This window comes from Osmia bicornis, chromosome 2, assembly GCF_907164935.1.
Source record: "Osmia bicornis bicornis chromosome 2, iOsmBic2.1, whole genome shotgun sequence".
Lineage (NCBI taxonomy): Eukaryota > Metazoa > Arthropoda > Insecta > Hymenoptera > Megachilidae > Osmia > Osmia bicornis.
Genome location: NC_060217.1, coordinates 1,991,592 through 2,009,528, shown reverse-complemented (window position 1 = coordinate 2,009,528; position 17,937 = coordinate 1,991,592). Strand labels below are relative to the sequence as shown.

The window sequence follows — 17,937 nt, the reverse complement described above, 5'->3', positions numbered from 1 at the left end:
TGCACTTTGTTTTATTTCAAACAGAAAACTGAAAACAGTAGGAATATATAGCCAAATAGTAGTTATGTCATATCAATTTAAAGCTGACAGTTCAATGAAAATAATTACATACATAAATGTTTGCGTTTCTAAAAAATGGCTGGTTCATTATTGCAATGATAGATCAATGAGTGTATTAGCTTAATATTGTCCATTAATGAATATTTTATTTTAAGTCGCTTCTAGCCCAAAATGGCATCTAATGGACTTTCTGACTTTTCGTAACTGATAACTTTCTTTTTTTTTTACTACAATAGACTCTTGATAATTTTCTGTATTTGTGGCTGTAGAGGGGTGAAATTGTGGGAAACGGAAATCTACCGAATGTCCCCCACCACAAAGCTAACGTATGCATAATACTGCGCTGGAAAGATATGTAGCACAGAGGCAAGAGGTGAAGATAAGCATAATGGAATGTTTTCAAAACAATTGAATACTCGAACAAATCACATGCGTGAAAAACGGCGTACTGGGGACAAGTGATTAGTATTAATGAAAGTAGGTATGGAAGGTAATATGCCTCTGTGGAGAGTTAGCGAGCGGAAAGTTGTCAAGAGTCTACTATATGTATATCATTTAAAAGTGCTTCATGAAACTACTCTTATACGATGGAAAATGCTTTTCCTTTTTCTGTTTTTGTTTTGTTGAGTTTTCATTAAAAACAAACGTTTTAGTAGTCTACTTTTTTACATGATTGTTTATTAATAAAAATGCAAAGATCATATTAAAAAGTCATTTAAAACAGTTCTTGTAGAAATATTATTTAGTTATTTCGAATAACAGCAAAAGAAAGAGCTTTAAATGATCGATACAAAAAAAGAAATTCACAAAATTAGAGTACCTAATTCATTTCGTAACACGAATCAAGTGAAACGATATTTCTCAGATAGCTTAATCGTATTCTGCATTAAAAGCAAAAAATTGCAGAGTAAAGAGTTGTCAGGGACCAAGAGAAGCGTCTGCAAATCAGAATACTGCATTACGATATTTCATAAATTCTCTTTAGATGGCTCTTAGACGCTTCACGCTTCGCCAAGATCTATATTTTCCATTTGAAATAATAATGACCCGAGTGAACGTAAATTCTCCTGACTGCCTATCTACTCCAGGTCTGGTATGATTGAAAAACTCAGTTATCGGATATTCTTATATAAACTAATAATGTTTTTATGACTTATAGCTATCCGAGCCAGAATTAAGTAAACTGTAAGCTTGTCATTTTGAGAAACCAAGGAGACCGGTTGGCATTAATAAGTTCTCGCGTTATTTAAAAAAAATACATCTGTTATCATACCATCGTTGCAATCAAAATATTTGCTTTTCGAATATACTACTTTCTGTTACCATTTAGTATTTTTTGAGGCGGTCGAGTTGTAACTTCATTTCAACCATGTATATCAAAAAAGCTTCGAAGTGTCTTGGTCAGATCATTTTAATTGTTGTTTATAACGTTCCACTATAATCATCAGTTGCGATGGAAGGATCCAGATCTTTTCATTGCATCAGACACCGAAGAGTGATTAAAATCTATGGATATTTTCTTTTATTGTTGATTTAGGCAATTTCTTACGATTATTCTTAAAATTATTTTTAAGTCGTCACATAAAACAATAGTTCAACGTTCCATATATCGTCGAACATGATCCACGATCAACTGATACGGCTCCCATTGTTTCTTTTACGAAAAAGTAATTTAAATCCATGTCCGCGATCAACTTGTTAAGAATATAAAATGTTACAGTTTCTATATACTCACATTGTAGAACATCTGTTATGATACAACAAGATATGGAGGTGTATAAGAAATACTGTCTGGAGATGACAACAAAGATCGAACCGTCAAAGATTAAGAAGGAAAAGCACATCCGAACGGTGTTTAGAACGGTTCAAGCGAATCTGCTGAATAATAGAAAATGGTAGACAGTAACTGTAAGGGAGCAAGTGTCCCCGATTATAACAAAAGTGAAGGGGCGAAGCACGAACTCATTTGTTATTAACCAGCATAGTGGAGCGTCGAAGTGCAGAAAGACTTGGAACACGACTTCACACTTTGACTCGCGGCCCTCGGTAAATTCAGTTAATTATCAGTCAAACTTTCTCGAAGAAGCTTGCTTTTTGAATACTTCTTCTTCGTTGTCTGCTAAGGAAATTTTATTTCAATTACTATTTCCCCCTCTTTATTGTTGCCAATAACATACATCTCATCTAATTGTAAATAAAACGTATTAGAATACGTAATAGCATAGTAACATTGCAAGAAAAATGTGCTTGGTAATTTAATAATTAATAGATCTTTTAAATTAATAAATATAATTCATTATTTTTTATGACATTATTAAACCTTTGTGGAATAATTTTCATAATTTTGAATTACAAAAGATACATTTCTGTACTTTTACGAATAGTAATAATGTTTGTTTATTTGAAAGACTTACCTAAAGTGAAATTCTTTAATTTTGAAAATTTTTAACTTTGTGTCTTTTATAATATCATTAATAAAGAAATGTACAGTCATTTATTTATAAGTACAACGGAAGGTTATGATACATATACTAATGTGTAACGTAATGAATTTAATTGAAAGTATGATAAATATACACATAAATAACAATATTATAAGCGACACTAATACATTTCAGCGATATTTAAGAATTGCGCTTATTAATTTGTAACGTTCTTTAATTATTATTAAATTACTGAAAGAATTGTTGAGATTGTTAATTTCTCCACTGCTACTTTGACAATTCATGAAAATTCATTTTCGACTTAATTTTGCATGTAAAATCATTTTAAAGCCAGCATTTTAACCGATATTGTCAGGTATTGATTATGTATAAGTAATCATAAAGAGGCATTGAGAAAGTATTAAAAATATACAGGTGAATATATTGGATATGGGTTTAATTAATAAAACAGTGTCTATAATAAAGTTTTATTTGATAACGCAAGGAAAGCACGCCTTACACATGCTAAAGATGCAACTCGACTGACTCTTCGAGGAAGAACGATGAGGTACCAGACGCTCTCATCTGTTCTTATAAACAAAGTTCAAAAACTGTGAACATGATAGGATTTGTAGAGGAATATTAATTAAGACATTCCAAGACTAATAATAGATTATTTTTGCCTCTATACTCTCTGATAAATCCAACAGAATATACTTTCTAACAAATGAAATTCTATCTCCAAAGCTATGTTAAAACGTTCGCCAAAGGTGTTAGAAAGGAAATCTCATACAATGAAGAGTTATTAAAATAAATATGTCATTTGACAAATGGAGCATAATATTCGAAACCAGGTGAAAATATCCAGAAAAAAGTAATTCAAATAATTTCATATTTTCCCATGAACCAGCAACGAGTTTGATTATATCAAAATATTCCATGCATCCAGAGAGCCTGGAAGCCGTCTCGAACATGCATGCATAGGTCGATCGATCGGCAGAGCGATCCACGGTGCCCTGCACAATTTGCGAAACGGAATTTTGCGGTTGATTTACAATCGGCCGGGCACAGAGCTTCTCTGATAATCAAACGGGAGTTTCCGATTGGATTTGTAGGATGCGCTCGCGCTTGTCTGGTTGTGTAGAGCGCAGCGATGCGACGCACCGCATCCATGCACCGGTTATGCCGAATCGAGGATACCAAGGAAAATCAATTAGCCGGGCAAACTGTTTCGACTGTGACTGTTTGCTCGCTCGAGAATCGGCAATGTATTTTCCTCCCGAAACCTGGCTGCATATCCTGCACGTTAACTGGTGTGCGTGCATACACTATATATTTGCTACCAATGCATTAATACCTTACACATATCCAGATACCCTTGTAACGTTGATAGTACCTTGTACCTACGAGAATTTGAAGTGGTTTGGAAAATTGAAATGCTTGCAACGGAGTGGATTTAGTGTTGTTCAGTGAAGTAGTCGCACTGAAAATATAGTTAAAAGCCGATTTTGAAAATTTCACCAAAACTTTAAGATTATTATACTGTTACGTTATGTCTGTCGCCTGTGCGAGACGACGACGTAACGTAAAAAGGAAAAAGGAATTAAATATGTGTTTAGTTGCGCAGTTGAATAGGTATCGCTGCCACCAATCCTAGTCGCGTATGATGAGTCTGAGCGCGTTCGTGCCTCCGCCCTCTACGACTAGAACAATTAAAATATTTGACAGTATTAGACCTTTTAGTCTACTGCGGGTCTATCTTTGAAATCGTATCGTGTTAATATGCGTGAGAAATATGAAATATGTAAAAGTGTTTGGTAATTTGAAAGAATGAAACAATTTAATGGTAACCGTTTGTATAATTCGAAAAGAAAATAGATGGCGAAACAATGTAAATGTAGATGTAACAGAAATGATCAGTATGACAAAGTTAGTAGTATATAACAAAATATAATGTATGAATCATTCGCAAGACATTAACAGATTCGATAAAATAATACAGACTCGTTACGATTCATTGATTCGATCGATGATGAAGCATTGCAAATTACAATAGTAATAGGTGCAAAAACTATATTTATGAATACCAAACCTCGTTAGAACGAGGGAACGACCTGAATGGAAAATACTTCCGAGACTAACGTCTTGCAGGTCGTCCTTGATCAAATGAGTTAATATTTTGAAAATATTGAAATACCTTTGAAAATAGTAAGGGACGATCAAAATGAGAAAATTTCCGTGACCAAGACCGTCTTACAGATTGCCCATTTTGCCTGTTTATGAGATCCAGATCGTCGCAATGAAAGAATTTGAAATAGACAAACTCACCGTAATAGATGCTATAATTTTATATACGTAATATATGCTTGTGTTGTTCGCTGGTGATTGTCTGGAGTCTGGAAAACAAGGAGAATGAAAATGCCTGCTGCACATATACTTGTCGCGCGATCACGAGTTGGCTGATATTAAGATATTACGAGATATAACGAATTACATATACGAATTAACGAATTAAACACGACCGGATCTTTAATACGTTTAAAATCGATTTTAAGATAAAACAAAAGAAAAGATAGAAGAAGAATTTAATGCGCGAAGATTTAACGTGTGCGTCTGATTGTGAGTCTTTACCGCGAAACCGAATAAATTCACGACACTCTTTCTCTACGACACCCGGACTCAACGTCATGTACCTCGCCACGATTGTTCGACGAAGAGTGCAATTTCGGGATCTCATTTTTCTATCGCTTATAACTATGCAGTTCGGTTGAGTGCGACGACGCTTTCAAGGAAGGATATACATACATACCTGAATACTGTTTGAAAATACCGTAGATAAATACCGAAATTCCATTAACTATTGTAAAATTTTCCTTGTGCCCCTCACATGGGAACGAACTCCAAATGCAAAATACTGATGAAGAACACAGGGTCGGTGAAATGTTATGAAGAATAAATAAATTTTGAAAAATACGCTGGGCTGTAACCATACTATTCTCCTTTAGTAATTCAATACGCCGCTAATTATGAAAGTGGTGTACCTAAGTTGAAGAAAGAAATTTACGATTTGATTCATGTATTAATAATTATTACTGAAAATACTGTTATCGGTTAATTAACGAAACTGTAAATTTTCTTGAAATTTCATTTACTATTCTGGATTGTTATCGGAATATTAAATTGACAAACAACAGACAAAACCTTTAAAGAAAGAAAAATGCGCAGCCACGGCTTAAATCAATCCAAAACAATGTACAAAAACAACTCTATGACAACTTGTACGTACATATCATAGATGTTACCCTAGGTTTGTATTTACACTCGATACAGCGTGTACAGCTTCCGGCAAAACAAACGCAATGTGCCTACATACTAACACGCGTCCATGCTTGCCTATCGGCACATTGATTGATAATGCATCTGTGAAAGGTACGGTCATAGTACTACATACACGTGCGTGAACACAAAGCTCGGTTGATAGGGGTACGTCGTTTAAAATTGGAGAAACAATCATTTCGATCCCAACCATTTCCTATAGATATTGTGAACAACATTGTGAATTACGCATTTATCTGGTTTCGAATATGCATCAGAAAGATGTAATATTGGAAATAAATAAATATATAACAAAACTTGTTTTCAGGGTATGTTTGTATGAAGGGACAATGCATATCTATTTTCAAAGAATAAAAGAATACGTACTCGTATTTATATTTAAGAATAAATGTTGAAAATTAAGGCTATTGAAGCACATCTGACGACTAAAAATAATTTTCTATTCAAAATCATAAATGGTTAAGGCTCATGTCCATAATTATTACAGTCTATTTATTTTAAACTCTTTCAGGAAAGAAAATTGTACGTTTTTAAAAAGAAAAAAGATAACGAAACCTTTATAAATTACATCTTTGACTGTGAATACTTTGAGTTACATACGGCAACCTATCAAATAACTGAGTATCAAGGACTATTTTTCATTTATTTTGAATAAAGCAAAGTTTTAATTTAGCAACGTCGGATCGTAAAATAGGGATGGTTTCTTTTTAAAACGCTTCGCAGTCAAAGGGTAAATGAAAATTATCATTGAAGGAAACTGAATCATTCATGTTAGTTGTGAATCTTATAATAATCACTGCCACTGATCGAACTCAGAATTGGCCGACACTTTAATGAGAACGAGATTGAATTACCCAGTTCCGCACGAATCCTAAAATGACTCATTTAATTTGTGACGCCGGCGTCGCGTCGCCGGGTTGGCCCGATTCTGTCGATCTTAGCGGCGCGCTTTAAATATACATATTACGCGATTGCTGGGAATAAAATATGCAAGCCAGATGAATATTAAGTTTCGTTGACAGATACAGCGCGCCGCGCCGGTGCGATGGGCATGAATTTCTGTCCAGTGGTGAACTGTGGTTCAATCGCTGAATAGATCATCGGCTGGTATTATGAAAATTTTGTTGATCACTGTTGTTATTGTTTGAAATTTATAACGATCAATGAAATAAAAAAAATGAGACTTCTTATATGTATAATAACAGAACAATATATTAGATTGTTAGATCAAAAATCTAACAAGCTTTAGTGACACAATAGTATCGTAACAAAAAATCATACTCATTCTGTATCAATTTGAATCTTAAAATTACTGAAAATTATTATATACACATTTCATCGATATTCTTAGTATATTATAATATAGCTAGGTGCCAATTGCAGCAAACAGTGATTGATTTTGAAATATACAAAGCCTGATACGATTTGATGACATAATACAATAGTATTGCAAAATAGCACTTATGATAGGGGAGAGTTGCCGAATTTGGACCGTCGCCTAGATTGGACCCATCACCTTATATTACTTCCTATAACAAATAATATCGCAGTATATCTAACATTGATGTATACTACGCTGATGCAACCATTCATCAATGTTAGATATGCTGCCTATACTGCGATATTATTTGTTATAGGAGATAATATAAGGTGATGGGTCCAATCTAGGCGACGGTCCAAATTCGGCAACTCTCCCCTACATAAATTTAAAGCTTGAAGTTTAAAGTTTCACTAATTTTTTGAATACAAAATGATTGGTGACCAGTTATAATAAACGACGATCAGTTAATAAAAAAAAAAATCTACAGATTATGATACGATACAACGACCAGACGATTCTGTGGCAAGTATAGGCAAATAGTATAGAAACATTTGTGAAAAGTTTATACATATAATCATCCACAGTAAATTACACTGTCCAAAAAATTTTAACACTTTTTTTGTGTTCCGATCCCCAATAGGTGATTCTTATAGTGTTTTATACGTTGATTACGAATCTGAAAACTAGATAGAACAGATTTTTACCTTAAAAAACCACCCGGAGAAAGTTGCAACATCGATTTTTTTATCAAGCCAGAAAGCGAAATAGCTTCGCGGAAGACGAAGTACCGACAGTGATGCTCCGCGTAAGGGCGGTTACTCGACGTCCCGCCTAATGCAGCTGCTTTAAGCGGTAATATAGGGGGGACGCTTAGCAACCGTCCTGACGCGGAGCACCACTGTCGGTACTTCGTCTCCCGCGAAGCTATTTCGCTTTCTGGCTTGATAAAAAAATCGATGTTGCAACTTTCTTCGGGTGGTTTTTCAAGATAAAAATCTGCTCTATCGCGTGGTATAACTCGATTTTACGCTGAAGCTCTTCTTTTTCAGATAAATTGAAAAATATCTTAAAAAATTGGTGCCAAATCGGGGCCCTCCACGTTCAATGATCGTTTAAACATACTTAAACACTTATAATGTATTAAAGATAGGTATCGTTGTCTTCAGGAAAGTTTACAGAATCTTTTAGTATAAATAGAATTTCAATATCTTTTACAATTACGTCAGAAAGTTTGTTTAAATCTGAAAAATATGTTTTTTTTCCAAAATCAAAGTTCTCAAATCCTGTGTAGGAGCAAAACGGTTTGCAGATTCGTAATCAGCGTACAAAACACTATAAGAATCATCTAGTGGGGATCGGAACATAAAACAAAAGTTAAAATTCGTTAGGCATTGGTGTTATTTTGTAACAGTTTTATGTCATCAAATTATCATATCAATTTATATTATCAAAACCCTTATTTTCTTTTTGCTTTATATAAACACAGTTTTTTAATGAATTCTATGCAAAATATTGGTTGTCAATTATGGTTCATGTGAAAATATGTTTTCGAGTTTTAAAACATCAATTATGTTTGCACTTCCGCTTCTAGAATATCAGTGTACAGGAAACTGCAATTTGCTTATGATTCTTTAAAAATGCAATCTATAAATATGAGATCTGTACCTTAAATTACCAGAATCTTTATTCAAAATTCAAACGATAATTAAGTTTCTAAGTAACTAAAATAAACAACTCTATGGAGATATTTAATCTTATTTTACATTACAATAAAAGACATTCAAAATTGTATATAATCAATTTGTGTTTTTTTTCCTTAGTTAATATACCTACCTGACACAAAAAGAAACAGAAATATAAAAAGAATTGTGTCAGCCTCTAAAACTAATAAATATATTAATAAAACTTCATTTTCATGCTTCGTAGAAATGGTTGAAAAAAATATCCGAAAGAAATTGATATATAATAATATGAAAGTACCGGAGAAAATGAAACACTTAAACATTGAAAGTTTTTGTTTTTCAGAGTCGTATATTGGAGGATGCCTCCATTATGTGCAACTCCTGGTCACCAAGGCATAACGTGAGTACAATATAATATTACTATTCCTTGTTTAACTATCGTATCCATTACAAGTCGATTTTAAATTGGAAAGGAACGAATACTTCTAAATTCATATTCAACCAATGTTTAAACCACATAGTGTTCAGAAATATCAGAAGTAATGTTTTATGCTATTGTCATATTTTATGTTATTTATCAACGACAAAAATGACTATAAGTATTAGTAAAAAAGAATAAAATGGAAGGTATACATTAGTAATTACTAATTTGAATAATTAATGGAATGGGCTAAGAGTTATGCTAAGCATGAAATATCTTATCTCTTTTTATGCATTGTGATTACACTAGTCTTGAATAATTTTCAAATATTCCACTTCACAAAAAATATCTACAGAATCACATGTAACTTCCCCTTAAATGTTTCGTATTTTTATATTTCATTCATGTCTCAGGACCATTTTACTCAGGTATATTTACTTAAAAAATATCACAAAACTTTAATCTAAACGAGCATGAAAATTTTTCATATCAGAACGAAATGAAATTTAAATAAAAAATACAATGCGCTCCTCATAATCAAAAGCAACAATTTTTAAGTTAAAACTGAACAATGCACAAGGTATAATAAAGTTTGAAATAGAAGGAAGCCAGGATAAGCGTTGATGAAAGTAAAATAGAATAATAGGATATTTAGAAAAGCCAGTTAAGCTGGGAAAAGGTGGGGCAGAGGAACACCAGGACAAGTCGGGGAAAAAAGGGAAAAGAGAATAACTCCGAAACTCTGTTGCTTTATGCGAAGTGCTCCATAATATTAATGCTATACGAAGCCACGTAGTTACGGTGGCTTGGCTGACATAAACTCGCTAACTCGTGGTTACGATTATGGCCAGTGGTAAATTGATTATTTAGATATACGATGAGCTGATGCGAAATAGTTTGAGTACCGTAAAAAAAAAAGAAAAAAAAACAGCCGCGAATGCAGCAAACGCTTGTAACTATACACATGTAGGCTTGCCGTTTGATAATTGGTTAATACCCTTTCTGTGAATTTATTATCAAACCGCAAAATGCAAATCCATATTTCTATGGAAAATTAGTAATAAACTAGGATCTGTATAGAACAGGTGTGTTTTATTTTGTACATTTTTTACAATTTATTCATTTCGTTATTTTGAAAAATTCATTTCGATTGAAAATTATAAAATTAAATTTTGCTGTCTCCTTTTTTCTTAGCTCTAAAAAGACAGAGCATTATAGCAGTTAGGTATTAATTTCTAATGCTATTTTCTTTAATAATAGCTTTAATGAACTAAAACATTTTTTTAGGATTGATTTTAAATAATAATTAAAATGAAATAATTTTCTGAAAAGTTTCTAGATGAGCGAAATAAAATGTTTTCAATATTATTCAGCTCAAGGGTTAGAGAAGCACGTCTCCTTAGGCTTTTTAGATAAAATAATACTATTTTCTTTATTTATTATTGTGTTAATTATTTAATATTGAAGGCCGTTGTTAATTCGATTTTCTTGAAATATAAAATATATCCTGTTTCATAGATTCTTGAATGAATATTAAACCACAATTGGCTTAAAATTGAATACTTGTAGTGTAAGAAAAGCAATAGCTAGACGTAGTTGTATAAGTTCCTGAATGTGTGTTTGAAAAATATAAGCAACAACTGGCGTTAGACGCAAATTCATTTTTGAATAGAAAGTAAGTAGATGATGAAATCAATCTTTATCTCGACAAAAACACCATAATAATTTCTGTAATTTAAAATCAATATGTTTGAAATTTATGAATTCAAAATGATAATAAAATACAACTGTGATTCATAAAAAGTGTAATCGTAAGCATTCTGCACAAAACTATATTTTGTTTCTTCACGTTTCATACTCAAACATTGAACAAAATAACAATTCATACATATTTAAATTCCATAATTTATGTTTTGTGCGTTTCGATTATGTTTTTCACTATATTTTATACCACAATTCTAGGCATCACGATGTTACAATTTCCGCCGATTCGTTGCACGATAATTTAAAACACGAGCCGACGTTTTGCAATTCGTCATTAATAATAGATCGTTAACCGTGTTATCCAATAAACGGCATCAATAATTAGCAGATGGCGTCGAACGAACTCCCGGCGTGGCGCGGCGACTGGTTAAGTTTCACGGCAGACAGAGCAGGAGAATTTCTAACGGGGTAAAATATCGAGCAAGATACAAATTTGGATCGTTTCTAAATCGATGGCGCCGTCGCCGGGGGATCGACTACTGTCTGTGTCACAAGTGAAACTGAATTTGATCATGGCAGCAGAGCCGCGCGACGCGACGCGACGCGACGCGACGCGAAGGAGTGAATATTCTCGTTACTCTAGACAGCAGCTACTCCGCCATGCAAGTGATAATTCGTACAGTCTGCTCATTTTCGTGTCAGATGTCAGATTTTCTCGAAGGATTTATTTATTCATGCGTCAGACTGTCTTGCAATGTAGGTTATCGGACAGAAATAACGTAATTGTCCCAATTTGCGATATCCGTTGGCCGTCGGTCCGGGAAAGGTTCTCCTTTTAGATTCCATTTAACCATAGTTTTAATCGAGTGTTCGATTCCTAATGTATTTTCAGTTTAATTCTCGACGTATAGCAGTTTTTACTTTCTTCAAAGACACAACATGTGGAGTTCACCTCCTCATAACCAGAAATTTTATCTTGGATAATGCAGGGTCTTTCAATAAGAGCGATAGATCTTTCATTTGTCATAGCCGCCATGTTTATTATTCAATTGTCAGAGTCACTCGATATTTGTACTCGATAGTGCTTGACAAGTCGTCATGAATAGATACTCAGTTGCTCAACGCGTTGAAATTATTAAAATTTATTATCAAAGTTCTTATTCAATTCGAGAAACCTTTCGTGCACTTCGTTCAATACATACATATGTGCCCATAATTATGAACGTGGTCTAAGTCAAAATTTAAAAAAAAATGAATTTATCACTTATTTCACACGACATGATTTTAAACTAAATTTATTCAATGTAATTTTTACAACCAGAAATATATGACTTAGACCACTTTCATAATTATGGGCACATATATGGTCAACATAATCAACCAACAGAACTGACAATTCATCATCTGGTACAGAAATTCGAAGCCACTGGTTCAATTGTTGATCAACACATTCCGAGGCGTCAATGTAGTGCAAGAAGTGAAGAAAATATTGCGGCTATAAGGGAAAGTGTTACTGACAATCCAAACTTATCGATTTCACGACGTTTTCAACGATTAGACATTTCTCAGACTTCTATATGGCGAATTTTGCATAGAGATTTTGGTCTTCATCCTTACAAGATTCAGTTAACTCAAGAACTGAAGCCTACTAACCATCGCAGGCTTTGGAAAGAGCATATGGAAACTGATCCTGATTTCGCCACAAAAATCATTTTCAGTGACGAAGCTCACTTTTGGATGGATGGCTTTGTCAATAAACAAAATTGCCGAATTTGGGGAGATGATTATCCTCGATCAGTAGTTGAGCGATTATTGTACCCAAAGAAAGATACTAATTTGTGTGGTTTTTATGCTGGTGAAGTTATTGGCCCTTGTATTTGTGGAAATAAAGAAGGTGTAACTGTAACTGTTACTGGTAAGCGTTACCGTTCGATGATTTCATCTTTCTTTTGGCATTAATTGGATGGATTTGATTTGTTTGAAATATGGTTTCAACAAGATGGTGCTCCACATGCCACACTTCTGTTGCAACTATCGCTTTATTGAAATCGAAATTCAACGATAGGATTATGTATATCGAGAAATGCGGCTGTCAACTGGCCGCCAAGATTAGACGTTATTCCTCTTGTTTATTCCAACAAATCACAAACTAATGATAATCTTAAAACAAACATAATTCGTGTTATCGGTGAAATACGACCTGATTTATGTGCCAGAGTCATCGAAAATTGGATTTGTCGTATTAACTCCACCAAACACAGTCATGGTGGTCATTTATATGACATTGTATTTCATGTATAGTGCAATCGAATACACTTTAAAATAAAGCAGTGAATACTAGATTATCTTCCGTATTTTTCGCTTTACATATTTCAATTCAACGTTCTATCGCTCTTATTGAAAGACCTTGTACATCAATTAATGTTTGTAGTTTTTTAATAGAGAAGAATTTCGTTAACAATAAGAAACTTATTATTGATTAGTTTTATAATATTAATAGAAAAATTCACCGAGTGTCCTCTTTTTAAGCCTAGCAAGAATCGTAAAATTGCTTACGTCATCGAGTACAAGAAAAATGAATGCTTCTGACAATTATTCAAAAAGTATAATGAATAATCATATATAGGTAAATGTGCAAGATGCATTTGATTTGTCTAACCGCTCCATTAGTTAATTCACATTTCCACCAAACTGATTATTTTTATTTTAAGTGAAAATTAGAAGTTAGTAAAAATTTATCTGAATCATCTTCATATATTTTTAACCAAAATAATATAAAAAACAAAGATAACATTAAAAGGAAGGACAGATCTATATTTTTTAAGAAGCCACATGGTTCTAAGATTATCTGCGTGTTAATAAAGGAATATCTAATATGTATTAGTTTATTAATAGTTGATTTCTTAATGCATAACTGATGGTATTTTATGTACCAATTATTATTAAGCCTTTTACCTCTTGTATGTATAAATTGATATTACTTTTAATACTTCAACGATTGATGTATTGAAATGAATGGAATAACCACAGTTCCTTTTATATTTTTTATTCACTCCCGTTAAATTCTTTACCGCTGCTATTTTAAAGCTCGGACTTGTTTCCAATTGTTGAACCGTAATGGAAAACAGAACTGCGCTCATTATATAGTCATGAGTGTGTATGTTGCGTTCGATTGCATCGAATTGTACCCCAGCCACCTTAGTATTTGTGTGTATGTATTTCATTTATGCAGTTTAGTTCATTCTGACAATGGCGGTTTACTGTTTTTTCAATTTCGAAGATTTTGCATAATAGATAAAAGTGGATTGTATCATGGAATGACGAATTGCATGGTGAAAAATTTTGACGAATGTGTGCTGTATCTCTGTCAGTCACCGGGGAATTACGAAGATTATATTTTTCGTTGTACCTCAATCGAAACGTGTCTCGATTGCCTTCCAGATGATTGCGAAACTAGGATATATTTCAAACCTTGTTTCACCAAACCGATGTACAATTTCGAAATAAAATAAAAACTTTGTTCATTTCTGTAGTTTACTTTTATTCATTTTCTTTTCTTTATCATTACAATGACATTACAGTGCATTTAAAAAACGAAATTAATAAAACTACTCATACTGATGTGTATTCACAACATAATAAACTTGTTTTACATTTCTTGTCATTACATTTGCATTAAAGTTAAAACATGTTTCTGTTAATATACAACAGTGAATATATAATGAATTGTTAACTTAACCAAAACATGTTTATGACGGCTGAGAAAAGATACACACAAAATAATGTTTCTTTCTTTTAATATGAATAATAAAAATGATATTATTTATTTTGTAATAGGACCTTGTCAATTATGACCGTTCTAATACTGATAGACGTCAGTATAAATAGAAGTTATAAAGAAACTAGTTTGCTAAAATACTAAAATTGATAAAAATGTTTTTTTATGAGATTTTAAATAAATTATTTACATTATTTTGTATTATCAAATAAATACTTATATTTGTTATCATATCATCGGTCTAGAAAAATAATGACACAATGATAGAAAAGTCATTTTTCAGGAAATGAAAAAGACCAATTATTTTTTAGTTTTACATACTTATAATTAAACAATGAAAAGAATGTTAGATGACGTTGTAAACAATGTAATTATTAACATATTTTGATCTTTTTACGTTGTACTAGGCACAAATATTATGATGTACTTACACACTTATGTACTCCTAATTCTCCCTTTTTTTAAATGATATCTTTCTTCTTCTAAAATGGAAAACTGACATTTCAGGCACACTTCTGTAATTATGCAATGCTTGCATTAGAAGAATTAGGTGTTCCTGAGAACAATGACGCATTTAACTAAAAATTTGCAATTTTTAAGTTATGTCATTGGTCTTTTGAAGTAGCGATATAATTCGGTTCGGTTAATAGCGTAAAATACATTTAAAAAAAACACTGCCCTCTTTTAAATATTTCAACAATTCTAATCATTTCTTAAGGAACTGATGAAATTTGAATAAGTATTCTATGATAATTGAATAACAGTCAAATAGAATATTTCCCTAAGAGGCTTGAAATCGTTTTAATTTATGTTGTAATCGTTTACAATGAAAGAATTATTATTAAGTGAGAGGTTTGTTAAACGAAGGAGCAAGTAGATTTAGTAGGTGGTATCGTGTACTACGTTACAAGCTTAATCATTCCCGTCTTCTTGCGAACAAGCTCCGAGCAGATAAATTATACAGACGGCTTGGTAGGGCGCGATAATTCAATTGTAATTGGCTAATCTTTAACGTTTCGTAGCTGGAAGAGGTATTTAACGGCTGGGTTGGCCGCAGGCAGCTCGGAAAAATGACTCTATTAACCACGGGGACCTACCGAATCGAGTTCGAAGGGGGACCCTGTAGAAACTTTGCTAAACAACTGCACGAGGTACTAACTACATGACTAACAAGAGCAATCTGTATCCGTTGCGAGGCATTGCCGTCACTTTTCTCATCTCTGCCCTTTCCCGTCGAATTAACTCCTGGAAAAACTATCCTACTCGCATATACAGGGTGTTTTTCGAAATAGAAGCTGGAACTGTAATATTTATTTATTTATAAATAAATAAATAAATAAATAAATTGTTAGTATGATACTAACAATAAGCGATTATATAATAATAATTGTACAACGTTTTTAAATAAATCTGAAAGGTCAGTATAACGAATAACAAGATTTGAAAACGCAAAATTTAGAATAATTTGTTTTTTAAATTAAGATTGCTTGCAAAAATTTCTACACAGTCATATACATTTTTGTTTGATTTATACAGTCGTGAACAGAAAGATCTTCTGATGATAGGTTCCCGTACACGAGAAAAAATTGCCTTAAACTAGCAAGCTTTCTACCACTCTTCAAGAAATTAGCCAATTTAGAATTTATTATCCTGTTAATTCTCGTTTAGGTAAAGCATTCGTCTGCACGAATAATAGTTTTCCGTCACGTAACACATGGGTTGGGTACACTCTAACTTGAAAAGCATAGGGGTAGATTCTATTGTAGGAATACATCCGATTTCAATGTGATTTTTTAGCATGTAATTAGAGAAAACTATCAAACCTACTAAACTGACGTTTTGCATTTATACTTATACATATCTAAAGTAGCAACACAAATTTTTGTAAGACATTTTATTAACAATTGCAGAAGTTATAAATATATCACGAAATAGCTGATAAACACGTTGATTGTCACAGTGAAAATGACTACATACATATGTATATTTCTTAAATTAAGTTTCCCATTTGCTACCATTTGCATATCTGTATCTATACGTATAATATAATTTTAATGCTATTTAAGCATTTGTTTTAGTTGATTAAACGTAAATCAAATAATTTTACTCGATTGTAAATTTCATTTGCAATATAAACCATAGAATTACATTTAAAATTTTTGCTATATTAGACGATTAAAGCCGTCCTTAGTATCGCAAGAATTAAGAACACTCATTCGCTACTATTTCTCATAAATCTGAAAGAAAATAATATTGTAATACGAACATTCTTATTTTCTCCTTATATTTTTTTCTTTGTTTTAAAGCTATTCTAAAGTTTTTTGAATCGGCTGCAGAAAATAATACATTCTTTATAGAATTATTAACGGAATACTCGGTAAACGGCAATAGCACGGTAAAAAGAAAGAAAAATACAGAGAGGAAAACTTGAAAATTAGAAAAGAGCGACGGTAGTTCAGCAACCTACAGACAAGGCAGTATGTACACGTACTCGACGAAGACACGAGGATTTCATAAATAATCGAAGCGTTGAAGCACGGCGGTGGTTTTCACATGAAACATTGATCGGCCGATGCGGACATTACAGTTTATAATGAAACAAGTGGATAGCGAATCGTTTTTACCCTCTCCTTTCTCAACGAAACTGTTCGTGTTTCAATAAATATCGCGATAAATAAATTCTTCTTCAGTGTAAATTTGTGATACGTTTAATGATTTACAAATTCAATAAAAATATCTATGCTGCATAAACAAATATATGATAATGATGATGATGATGATGATGCTTCTTTGCATAATATATATTAGTGTATTTATTGTGTATTTACAGGGTGTATTGGGTTGTTTTGAAAAAATATCAAAATATTACTTCCCCATTAAATTAGAACCTCTTATCGTTAGTATTTTCAACATTGTTCATTTGCTTGGCAATTATAAGTAAGACTGATTAAAGCCATTGAAAGATCAATATATTAATAACCAGTAATATAAATAAATAATTTCTATATTTTTCAAACTTCTTAGAAATACAAAATTAAAATATCATTTCAAATAGCTATTATTTATTTTAATTACAAATAAAATTTGCGAATGTGTACTAGTTATTCATACAGCATACAAATTATTACACTGCGAAATTCTTGAAAATTTTACTATGTTTCAATAATAATATTGTTAATCCTTTGCACCAAATTTTTGTGTCAAAAATACCT

At 32.4% G+C, this 17,937-nt stretch overlaps 1 protein-coding gene across 1 annotated transcript in view; it reads left to right on the top strand.

Annotated features, from left to right (window-relative positions):
- Positions 1 to 17,937, top strand: part of LOC114879395 (inhibitory POU protein) — a 66,933-nt gene that overhangs the window by 34,031 nt on the left and 14,965 nt on the right. Inside the window, exon 2 of the mRNA XM_046288701.1 lies at positions 9,166 to 9,222. Coding sequence (XP_046144657.1) covers positions 9,166 to 9,222 — 57 coding nt within the window. The remainder of the gene's footprint in view (positions 1 to 9,165; positions 9,223 to 17,937) is intronic.